The sequence below is a fragment of the Narcine bancroftii genome, chromosome 6 (assembly GCF_036971445.1).
Source record: "Narcine bancroftii isolate sNarBan1 chromosome 6, sNarBan1.hap1, whole genome shotgun sequence".
Taxonomy (NCBI): domain Eukaryota; kingdom Metazoa; phylum Chordata; class Chondrichthyes; order Torpediniformes; family Narcinidae; genus Narcine; species Narcine bancroftii.
Window position 1 is genome coordinate 24054338 of NC_091474.1, and position 12853 is coordinate 24067190.

The 12853-nt window shown below is 38.9% G+C and overlaps 1 protein-coding gene across 7 annotated transcripts in view; it reads right to left on the bottom strand.

Annotated features, from left to right (window-relative positions):
* Positions 1–12853, bottom strand: part of LOC138735828 (E3 ubiquitin-protein ligase Itchy-like) — a 110090-nt gene that overhangs the window by 25559 nt on the left and 71678 nt on the right. For all 7 annotated transcript variants that reach the window (XR_011339957.1, XM_069884312.1, XM_069884314.1 and 4 more), the window contains 8 exons: positions 12566–12626; positions 12342–12426; positions 9912–10040; positions 7301–7373; positions 6300–6371; positions 5510–5598; positions 4185–4344; positions 67–200 (listed from right to left, as the gene is read on the bottom strand). Coding sequence is in view for 6 of the 7 variants with exons in the window: in XM_069884312.1 (XP_069740413.1) it covers positions 67–200; positions 4185–4344; positions 5510–5598; positions 6300–6371; positions 7301–7373; positions 9912–10040; positions 12342–12426; positions 12566–12626 (803 nt within the window). In the remaining variant the exon portion in view is untranslated. The remainder of the gene's footprint in view (positions 1–66; positions 201–4184; positions 4345–5509; positions 5599–6299; positions 6372–7300; positions 7374–9911; positions 10041–12341; positions 12427–12565; positions 12627–12853) is intronic.

The window sequence follows — 12853 nt, forward strand, 5'->3', positions numbered from 1 at the left end:
GTTTAGTTGGCTAGATAGACATAACCAAAGCAGCCAGTCAACACCATTGAAATATAAAGCACAAACCTTATCCAAATGAGGGAGTTGTAAAATTCTGGATCAATAGATTCCAAGTCTTTGGTTACTATTGGTTTGTTCAACATCCTTTTGTAAAATGGCAGTGAGAATCCAGTGTCAATGAACTTCCCATGAAACAATGCCTGCCATAAAAAAGCACAGAAACAAAACTTAGAATCAATTCCCAGAAATAATTGGACAGGAATTAGGCACTTTGCCAACGCAAAAACATGCAGGAACATTAATCAGCACGGTCAAGCCCTAGGGGAACTTACAATATGTGTTGACTTGGCAACAGTTAATATTCAAAAGATGACAAATCAAAGCAAGAACTGTTTATTCCAGCAAGAACCAAGAGCTTGCTTATCCTGACCGGTGCAAACCTGCAATGTGCTTAGCACCAAAATGACCAGGAAAATGATGTGCAAGTGCCTGACTACAACTGTACCAATTACTCAATTTTTGTCTTGCTCAAAAATAAATCTACAACATTGTACACATTTTAACTTTTGAAGATCATTTAGTATGATTTGATGAGTAAAGGGTATATCATATTTGACCATAGACCAAAGTAGATAATGGAAGTTCAATTATGTGTGCAACTGAAGGACATGACAGGTATAATTACAATTGAAACCAACAGACAACATCATTTGCATAGTTTACTGCTCTGAAATCATTTACAAATCTGAAAAATAAAATTGAAAACATAGGAAACTACACCAGTAAATTATAAAAAAAAATAGATGCAGGTTGATAGGATAGTTAAGGCGGCCTATGGGATGCTGGGTGGGCTTCATTAGTCGGGGATTGAGTTCGGGAGTCGTGAGGTAATGCTGCAGATCTATGAATCTCTGGTGAGACCAAGCTTAAAATATTGTGTTCAGTTCTACACGATTATGAGAGGCAGCCACCGCCTTTTCCCAGCGACAGGAGTAGCAAACACCAGAGGACATCTGAACAAAGTGAAGGGAGGAAAGTTTAGGGGAGACATCATGGATTTTTTTTTAAATAGAAAGTTGTGGATTCCTGGAATGCACTGCCAGAGGTGGTGGTGGAGGCTGGGATACATGGGGTGCTTAAGAAACTCTTAGACAGGCTCATGGATGAAAGAAAATAGAGGGTTATGAGGTAGGTAGCGTATAGTTTTTTTGGGGGTAATCATATATAGGTTGACACAACATCGTGGGCCAAAGGGCATGTACTGTGCTGTAATATTCTGTGTTCTATGCTCTAATATACAAAACTAAAACAATTAATTTGGCTCTGCTCTTCCACAGACGTCATCTCACAATCAAAATCTTTCATAACTTTTTACAAACAATAAAGCTACCTTAACTAAGAGAGAAAAAAATTCCCAGCATAATTCTTCTTCTTCTCAGAGTATAGCCGTACATTATATTTCCTGATGTATATCCTATGAATAGCCTATGTGTAATATAGTGTTCAGAATTCTATTTATATATTCATTGAATGTAGAAATCAACAGTACAGACCCTTTGGCCCACAGTATTGTATCAACTTAATAACTGACTCCAACAACAGCTTAGAATTTCCCTGTTGCATAACCCTCCATTTTTTTCAGATCAAGCTCACAGTTCAGATTTATTGTCAGAGTAGATATATATCACATGCTACCCTGAGAGTTTTTGGGTGCTTCATGTACCTATCCAAATAGGTATTAAAAGATCCTATTGTACCTGCTTCCACCCACCATTGTCAGCATTCATCCACCCACCTTTCTGTGTGTGGAAAAAACAGCTTTTTACCTCCACCCCCTACTTTGTCTCAAGCACCTTAAAGCACCTCAAGCCCCCTCGTGTCAGCCATTTCAGCCCTGGGAAAATGCCTCTGGCTATCCACACAGACAAATTTCACTCAGATTCTCCTGAAAGTATGCTCGCCATCCCAGGCAGCATCCGTGAATTCCTCCTTTGCATCCTCTCTAGCATCCACATCCTTCCATTAGTGAGGTGACTAGAACTGAACACAATATTCCGCATGGGCTCCAACTAAGGTCTGTTGTAGCTGCAACATTTTGTCCAAGGTTCTATATAGCCTTGACAAATAATTTTGTAATTACATTTATCTAGAAGTAAGTTCTGGTGGTTAATTTGTTTTATTAAAATATTTTCTTAAATTGTTTCACTATTTATAGTCTCCTACCCCTTTGCTCTACTACTCCTAACTTTCAGTGATTTGATTCTTATTTTTCTCACTAGAATGTAACACCATATGCTTGTGTTGATATTCATTTGCACATGCAGGCAGTCTATGCACACACCATAACTTGGTCAAAGTTGCCTGTCTACCATCTTTTCATTATCATGGTCAGCTGCAAACTTACATATTTGCGTTTTTGTTCCCCAGAGTCAACATCACCAAGACAGGATCTGGACAGTTACCAATTTTGAACATCTTTACTTTCTGTCTGGAAGACAACTAGTTGTGCATTCTGCGACTAATACTAACTCTGCATTGTTTGTTCTTTATAAGTAGAACATTGATTAAGGACTTGAAGAAACACTTCATTATTTTTGTCTACTCTTTATCACCTCAAATATTTCAAAGTTTGGTCAAGCAAAAATTTCCACACTGGGTATTCATTATAAACATTTATAACATTTTTAGATCTGTGATTTTTATTTGTATATTTACCATTTAGTGGTAATTCCAGTATGTTTTTTAAAAAATCACTAAATTAACTGGTCTGTTATTTGCTGGACATTTTCTGGGCACATTCTTAAAAGAACTATTTCGGCTATCACCTTGGCTCTTTTGACACTATTTCTCCTTAACAAATTCTTAAGTCTGTAACAGTGCTTCATCTATATGGTTGCCAGTCTCTTAAAATGTGCCGACACAACACATTTGCTCATAAAGTATTGAGCTTCCAGTTGGACGAATCTATTTTTTTTCCTCTCATCTTCACTGATTGATCCCAGATTGAGGTATAGATTCAACAGGTACTGGTATCACAAACAAACAACTTCATAATTGCTTAATACTGTATTAAAATACATTTGGCATAACTCTGCCCATACATTTAATTTCCACAATGCAGTCCAATGAAGTTAATAAAGGCAGAGAATCTAATGAGTACAAATTTTGCCTTCCATATTACCGTGAAATAGAATTGGTTACTCCCTTAAGCAGAGAAGAGGTGCAGGGGTTAAGAGGTAAAGGAGCAGGAGCTGGCTATCTGGCTCATTAAGTCCACATCGCCATTCAATAAAATACTGGCTGATCAGGCCATGGGGAATCAAGGAAAGTTATTTTCACCCAAAGGGTAGCTGAGTAGGTAGAGGAAGCAGGTTTTTTTTGTTATCTGGATCACTAATGCATGGAAAATTATGGACCAAATGTTAATTAATCAAGATGATCAAGATGGCGATGGTTCCAAGACCTGTCCTGGGGGGAAATGGTAATACCTATAAAACAACTAAAACTGAAAGATTACAATGCGAGTTCTATCGAGGTTGCACTTTATTTAATATCCTCCCATTCTGCTGCAGCCTATGGTGCTCAAGACTTCCAACTGATAAAGAGACCATTCTAAATATTGAGTCAGTATGAGCTCCACGTAACAACATTCTGGCTAGTCTCCATCCCTTGCCCTCGACCTTTGCTAAGCAAACACTTTCCTTCCAGATACTCATCAGTTCTCTATTGAATACTGCATTTAACCTGGCCGTCATTGATAGAACATTTCAGGATCTACTTGCTGGCTTTAAATAAAATAAAATCTCCCTCATATTGCTTTTGGTCCCTTTTTCCAATTCATTCTTGGTTCCCTAGTTCTTAGTGTCTCTGCTGATGGGAAGTTTCTCTTCAATTGGTCCTCCCCTTAAGATTGTCAGATCCCTTTGCAATTTCCATTGTTCTAAGGAGAATAACTCAGCTTTATTCTGTGCATCCCCAGAAACATTTTGGTAAATATCTTCCCAGCCTCCTTTCTGAAGCTTTTACATCTTAAAGTAAAATTATTACTTTTTCATGTGTCATGTTCTCACACATAAAAATAACAAGACACTTTCTAGCTAAATAGACAACAGTTTTAGTCCAATAAACAAAAGATTAGAATAAAAAGCAGAAGCATTTGGGTTTGAGTAACTCCTAGAACCTACCATGGCAATGAAACGACCTATGAACCGGAAGTACTTCAGATGATCTGGGTTGATGTAAGATGCTGGGTTTATTTGCAAGCAATAACTTTCCTTCCCAGCATACTCAAAGAGGCAATACATGGGGTTCAAAACTTCATGGGATAGTAGAAAGAACCATTCTCTATTTTAAAACAAAATGAATATTAGATACACTGTCAATAATTCTCAATGCACAAACTGCCTTGGTTTTTTTTTACAATCACTGTACATCAGATGTGGTGGACTAGTAGAATTCATGTATGATCAAGATAGATTCCTTCTGAAGTTCTTTAAAGGGACAACTATATAATCAGCAAACACTCAGCAAGTTCCCCCAAGCAATAATGGAAATTGAACATTGTTATCCTAACTTAAGATAACAATGTGGCAGAATGCTTCATCTTGAACTGGTGTCTGTTATCTATAAGCACATTGCATTTAAAAAAAATTGTGCCCAATTTTTGGTACAAAGTTCTCTTCATGCCTCACTAATCTTCCACTTTTACTTAAAAAATGGGAACATCATTCTGAGACGGGGCTTCATATTATGATATCCAGCAAAACTATTGCATCTGTGCAAAAATGAACAGCAAAAGTTGATAGGTATTTAGCTACCTCAATACCAATTTCTGTACAACACCATGTATCCAACATAGCTTGCTAAACAGCAAACGTGGGAAGACAAGCAGATTTCTTGGAAGGAGCTGCGAACAAAGAACAAACTAGACACTGAAGCTACAACTTATCTAGTCCAATTACTGATTACACAATTATCAATGAATCTGGCAATATAATATATTTTCATGCTTACTTGGGGCATTCCGGCCAGTGATTTACTAAAGGATATAAAGAATATGAGGCCTCAGACAAAGAATTTTGGATAATTGATGCTGACACTCAAAATTATGAGTGATTTTGACAGAGCGCAGAGAAACATTTTGCTGTGAAGAAAATTAGGTAGCCAAAGAGGGGTTTCTTTTAAAATATAATTGAGAGATGAACAGAAGATGAAAGATAAAAAGAAAAAAAGTCAGTGAGTTATGATGATCTGGATTGTTTTGGAAGTGAGGGTGGCAAAAGAAGATTGAACAGAAACTTCCTGGAGCAGATTAGGTAGACAGGTGAAGGGGAACTATCTGCAGGTATGCAGGAATAATTGCCCTCTTCTATTACAAACACATCAAAGACCGACTGACTTCTTCCTACCCTGCAAAATTCACCAGTGGTAGAGCTGGGAAATACTTCCTGCTCAAGAGCACCACGACTGTCACCTTGATACAGCTAGCTCCCACATTGTAGACACTTGCCTTGCCACACCTCCATAGTCCAAGCCTTCCTCTCCTGGAAAAATGATCCACAGTCTCCTTCGGAGATCTTGAGGGTTAAAGCTCATAATCTGAAACAAAGCAAGTTATCCTTAGAATATTATGAATTTTTTTTCATGGAAATCAGATAAGGGAGTTTAATAGTGTTGTCTATAAAGCTATCAACTTTTAAAATGAATAACTCGGGATTGCGCACCATGCATAAATGGTGAGCTTGGCCTTCTTAAACCACAGAAGCTCTTCTGCCATTGGTCTCAATGGATGGCTTTGGCAATGACCTCCTTTCTTGTCAAGAACAAGTGTTGGAAAGAAAAACATTCTGAACTAAATCCAAAATCTTCGTGCAGATGATTTGAAATAAAATGCTGGCGACATTCAGCAGGTCACGTGGGGAAAGGTCAACAACAAGAGACATTAGCTTTATTTCTCCCTCTCCACAGATGCTGTCTGATTTGGACCATTTCCACCAGCTTGCTTTTCTTAATCCTGAATTTCAATCTTAGAAGAGCATTTGAGAATCAGGATTCATCTTACCAAGTTTGACCTCCAGTCATTGCTTCATTTACTTCCAAATTGAAAATCTTGATTTTAACAATATTTATAATACCTCCCCTTCCCCCTCCTGTATTTAAAACTACCAAGTGTTCCAGAAAGGTAGCACAAATATGGTACTCGCATACCTTTGTAATGGGCTGCTTGAATCAGAAATACTTTCTGAGATCTAGTTTGTTCTCCACAGCCCACTCTTCACTCAAACTTAACTGAGAATTACCTGCTGAAATGAGTCCTCAAATAATGTTTTCCTGGTCACGGTGATTTTAATGTGCTGAGATGCTGCCAGTTGCTGGAACACAAAACAAATTTTACAAATTAGCTAAGACACTCATTCTAACCAAAATATTCTCCCATACTGCCGCTAGATCCAGGTAGGATTTGTCTATTTGAGTCCTCCTTGATGCAGGTGGGTGATGATATTAGTGAGCTGGGTCTCAAGATTACACATTATATCTCACCTCTTTGCACCAACTTTGAAGGTAATGTTCTTGAGTCTTAATTTACTTTGGGACTTCCATCCTCAAGTAACTGCAATCTGTTGAGACTGCTTAATGTTTATAAAGGTAAGTTTTAGTCGATAAGATTTTCAGAGATCCAAGTTGATGACCATGAGTCAGAAAGCAGGATGGAGATCAAGAATCTGGTTGTGTGGTGCCAGGACAACAATCTTGCTTTCAATTTCACTAAGATTCCACCTGCATTGAATTCGCCCATCGTTATTGAATGAAGATCTACCGGGACCAATGCCTGAAGAGGGCGCACAAAATCAGTGAACCGGTGCGGACTCGAAAGGCCAACATGGCCTGTTTCTGCTCCGTACATGATTATATGGTTAGAATTTCTGTCGGGTTTCCAAATCAGAACAGAATGGGATAAAGAGCTGGATGAACCATTCCTGCTACTTTCAGCTGGATATATGCTATTGTACTAGCTGAGTGACTGGCTCCGTTTGCTGGTGTGCCCTCCTTCCCTTATCTATCTCCTATCTGTGGGTCTGTGTTCCTCCTCCTGCCCTCCACATCCCCCTCCAAAGTTTGTTCAGGCCCTGAAGGGCTCAAACCTGAAATGTTAGTGATGTATGTTTACTATGTAAAGTACACTGTTTGACCTGCTGATGTTCTCTAACATTGTGCTTTTACTTTAAGCTACTGTATATAGGAGCTGTCTCTCAAAAACTCTTCGGCCTCTAGATTCAAATGAATGAAAAGCTGTTTTCACCTGACACCAGAACCTGAAATAGGAGACTTTGGATCTGAAATCACGGACATAAGCGATATTTGGACCATTTGATCTGAAAAACAAAAGAAAGAAGTACACTGAAGCTTATTTGTGTGTAAACGTCCATCCGCCAGTCCCTTCTGGCTATTCCACAATTGAACACACAAACAACACTGCTACTTGCAGAATTTCGACAATCCAGCCTAAAAGGAAACATCAATGCAAAAATATTTCAGTACATCTTTTGCAAAGTGAAGTGACATATTTGCCCGAGAAGCTTATTCTTGAAGTTACAATTAAATGAGTAAAGCAAGTGGTGCTAAATACAATTACAAAAGAAAGGGACACTGACTTTGTTCTGCACAAGAAAACTCAGAATTGTGGGCAACATGAGGATTTCAACTCAAAGTTACAGACTAGGTCCAGAATAGAAGTGGGACAAACCTTTAAAAAGTTTACTGTACATTAGATAAGAAATTAATTGCTCTATTGTCACGCGTTGTGAAATACAGTAAAAAGATTCATTCTGTGTACTATCCAACTTGCACAATAGAAAGCTGGATTCTTTCCAAATATGTGCCACTCTAATTTAAGAACACTTAACACAATATAGAAATGCTACAACTCCAAATACTAGTTATGAGACTACAACAGGCAAACACATCATCCAAGAGGAGAAAGAATGACATTCATTGCATTTAATTATATTGTCAGCAGTTGATGAGGGGCATTAAAGGGTTTAGAAAATACTTTGTGAAGGGAATGTGTGAAAAAAAAATGCCCAAAATTGAATCTTTACCACTTTTCATTCCATTAGCTAAAGGCAGGTGACAAGTCATGAGCTGTGAACTGCAATCAAGGCAAGAAATCAGAGTGAAGTCTCAGAACTGAAGGAAAGTAAAGGATTCAGTACCAAGAGAGCACAGTGCAACACCATTACTGCGACAGTGTCCTGGGTTTGAATCAGGTGCTGTCTGTAAGGAGTTTGTACGTTCTCCCCGTGTTTGTGCGGGTTTTTTCCCCAGGGGCTCTGGTTTCCTCCCATCATTCAAAATGTACAGTAGTGAGGGGTGTAGGTCAACTGGCTGAAAATTGGGTGTCATGGACTTGTAGGCCAAAATGGCCTGTTAGCATGCTGTATGTCTTAATAAAATAAATTAATATACATAGAAAATCTTTTCATTTTTGAAAAGGGAAAAATGATCATCTCTGAGCAAGGTCTACTCTCAGAAAAATACTAAATGGGTTTGATATGGGCCAAAACTCTGTCCATTCACATTCCGTATCACACTGCAGAGCTAGAAAATCTTTATAAAATACTCAACATGTCAAGCAACATCTGTTAAAGATGAGCTTTGCTAATTCTTTTGGGGTATTTTATTTGACTTTGCATTTCCTTTCAACTGCATTTTGAGGACATTTGTTCTGTGGGGTTCTGCGGACAGTAAAAGCATTGTATTCTGGCACTTCATCAAGTCAAGTATCCAGTCGGAGCCAACATCACTGATCTTGGGCTAACTGGTAGTATTAATGATTATCTCATGTATGCTGGATAAGAGAGCTTTTACAGCACTATGGAAAGCGTGTAAACAAACAAAATGTTTACCACAGGAGTAAAACACAAGTCTGCAGACACCATGATTGAAGTAAAAACATGATGATGGTGGAGAAACTCAGCAGGTCAAACAGCATAATTTAAAAGCAAAGGTGAAGATACCTTCATCAAGGTATGAGCAAATGGAGGCAGGCGCCTGAATGTTGTGGGTGGGGAGTAGCAGAGCCCTAATAGGTGGATAAGGGAGGAAGGCACTCCAGCAAGCAGGGGGAGGGGAATGGCTCTGTGAATGGAGAGGGAACGGGATGGAGATCTGGAGGAAAGGATACAGAGGGATGGGGAAAAGAGGGAGAATGGGGAGTGGGCTAGCAGAATCCAGAGAAGTCCATGTTAATGCCATCTGGTTGGAGAGGGCCCAGATGGAATATTAGGCATTGCTCCTCCAATTTACAGGTGGCCTTGTTTTGACAGTGCATGAGGCCATGGACAAACGTGTCAGTATGGGAGTGGGGCACAGAACTGAAATGGTTGGCTACTGGGAGATCCAGGTCACTGATGTGGGATCGCCCAGTCTGTGCCCATGGCGATAATTGGAAATAAAAAGATCCAGAGCAGGCAGCTGGCCAGGACGAGTTGTCCAAGAAGAGGAAGAAGGCTTAAAGTGGGAGGGGATGGTCTTTAAAACAATTTTTTTTTAATTGTTATTTTTATTTTAAAAAAACATTTACCACACTGAATTACCTTGCAGAAAACTCCTCTGGAGTTCAGTGGCCAATAGGTCTGGTTTTCTACATTAGCAGTAGATCAGCAAATGAAAGACCATTTATTTAGGATTATACCTGCTGCTCATCAGCCAGAGGTTTAGATTTTTAAATATTTATTTTTAAATATTACTATGGAGCCTTTAAGCATTCAATTAATGGTCAGCCAATGAGATCGCTGAAGATCCCATCTGAAATAGAACCATCCAGTGACCAGCTGCATTGGATTTAGCTTGATTATCCTACCTTGGCCCTCACTGTCAGTGAGTACGCACAAAATCTATTCACAACTTACAGTGCTGACTTTCCAGTGCGTGGATCAATGTACGTTGTTGTTCTCCTGTTATGGTCCACAAAATAAGGGACACCATCAACTGTAAAACGCATCTCCCATCCGTCTGGCAAGGGCTTTTCGTTGAGAATGCTGCAGGAACAAGCAAGTAGTAATGAACTAGATACTTTTGCACTGTGAACAGCATCAAAAGGCAGCCATTACGTGACGTGGTCCTTTCCTGCATCAAGGATTTGCTTTTTAACTGCCCGTGAGTTACACATAGCGATTCCACCCATCCCCACAAAACCAGATGTAACTCTAGTCAAGAACTCGTACAAGAAGACAGGTTAAAAAGTTCTCATTTGAAATTCTTGCTTTGGTTTTAATCAACTCTTGAATAACCACACACATATGGCTCAAATAGCAGATATAATGAGGATTTCAGGTTGTATCTTAAGCTCAGAAGTTTTTTTAATATAATATTAATTCATTATGGTTTAGTTCTGTATGTACGTTAATTCAATATCCCCAGCTTAAGTTACAACTTCATAGATGTGATACCTCTGATTTCAGTCCACAAAACAAAATTATCAGATTACTCTTCTCGAAAACCTCTGTGCTAGAAAGGTGTATGGAAATATGGGACTTGCAACTTTTTGCACACTCTAAGACCTCAAGACTTAAGTATAGAATTAGGCTATTCACCTCATTGAATCTGTTTCGTCATTCAAATCATGGCTGATGTATTTTCCCTTCAAGCCCATTCTCCTCATAACCTTTGACCCCTTAGTAATCAAGAACCTATTAACTGCTTTAAATATACTCAATGGCAGCCTCCACAGCCAGCTGTGCAACAAATTCACAACCTTCCAACTGAAAAAAACGTCATCTGTCCTATTATTCTGGGCCCAAACTCTCCCATTACTTGAAATGTCTTATCATCTCCTCTACCTAGCCCCTTCAAGACTTGATAGTGTTTCATGAGATCCCCCCTTCATCATTCGAAATGCCAGCAAGTACAGGCCCAGAGCCATTAAACGCTCCTTTTACATAACCATTTCATTCCTAAGATCATTCTCACAAACCTCCTTTGGACTGTCTCCAATCCCAACCCATCCTTCCTTAGATGTGGGGCACAAAACTGCTCGCAATACTCCAAAAGTGGTCTGACTAACACCTTATAAAGCCTCAACATTACATTTTTGCTTTTATATTTTAGACCTCTCGATGTGAATGCTAATGTTGCATTCGCCTTCTTGCTACTGACTCAATCTGGAAGTTAACCAATAGAGAATCCTGCACGAGGGCCTCTTGATGTGAATGCTAATATTGCATTCACCTTCTTGCTACCGACTCAACCTGGAAGTTAACCAATAGAGAATCCTGCACAAGGGCTCCCAAGTCCCTTTAGATCTCTGCTTTCTGAATTCTCTCCTCATTTACAAAATAGTCAACTTTTTTTATTCCTTCTACCAAAGAATATGCAAAAAAAACCTCAAATAATATTATTCCACATAAAGTACCCTGCAGCTGATAACACCCCATCTTTACCATGTCAAGACACCTAATTGTTAACATCCCAGGTGGAGACAGTATCAGCCCATAAACAGAGAAGACATGGCAAAGGTGTTTTCCATGGTAGGGGAGTCCAGGACAGAAGGCACAATTTCAGGATTGAAGGATATCCACTTAAAAGAGATAAAGGAATTTATTTACCCAGAGAGTGGTGAACATCTGTAATTTGCTGCTATGGGTGGCTGTGGAGGCCAGGTTCTTGGGTATATTTAAGGCAGAGATTGACAAGTATTTGAATAGCCAGGGTATCAAACATTATAGGGAGATGGCAGTGGAATGGGGCTGAGTGGGAGAATGGATCAGTTTATGATGGATTGGTGGAGCGGACTCGATGGCCCAAATAGCCAACTTCTGCTCCTGTTTCTTATGGTATAAACAAAATGTCTGAGTGGGAACAAACTATTAAAGAAGGCAAAGATACATTAACAGCCATCAAACCAAATGTTGACTCTTGCCATTTGCAATATTCTAATGAGGTTAAAGTAGCAAGATCCAAAGCCTTAGGTGATTGGCCTGAGATGCAAGTTTGGCACGGTTTCAGGTGAAGGAGGCATAATTATCAATTCCTAAACTGTTGTGTTCAAAATCAACATCAAAACACATTTTTTTTAAAGTAGCTCCATGGGAACCAAATTTCATCAACAGAATTCTTTAACTGTTGTGCCCAAGGAACAAGGGCAATTTTGCTCTGTTCATTTTAAATTTCAAGACAAAATAATAATAATTTCAATCAACTTTAGAAAACTGAAAATCGATAGCAAACTTCTCAAGTCATGAATGTATATAATGAGATGAGCTTTGCTGAAAGTTTTGGTATCCATCATCCTACACTTGCTTCAGAGCATGCAGCTATCTTATCATTCACACATTACTCACCCCTCTGTCCTTGGATCCTCCCATTGAGTGGTACGTGTTATATGATTCACAAAGTACATTCTGCCATTGCTGTCTGTTCTCTTTTCTAAAGAATGACAGAGTTTAATCAGTAACTTACATTTCATATGAACGTAAATCATCTGCAGTACAACTGAGTCGCAAGCACTACCAGAAATCATTAAAAAAAACTACGTATCATCTCCTAATTTTTTGATGTGACTTACCCCAACCAGTTGGCAATGGGCCAAGAGGATCAAATTGAGCAGGCACCACTGGCTCAGGATACTAGAAACAAATCAAAAATATATTTTTTAAAATAATGTTTCTAATATAGGCCAATAAACAAGTCAGAAACATGGAGTAACAATGAATAACAACCATGTCGGAACATATGCCTTCAAGGCCAATGGAAAGACTGAAGGAAGACCAGCCACACAAGACAATTTATGACACCTTTTCCATTTCAGTATAGTTAACTGATCAGTTACTCATTTAAGTAACCAGGACTTGAA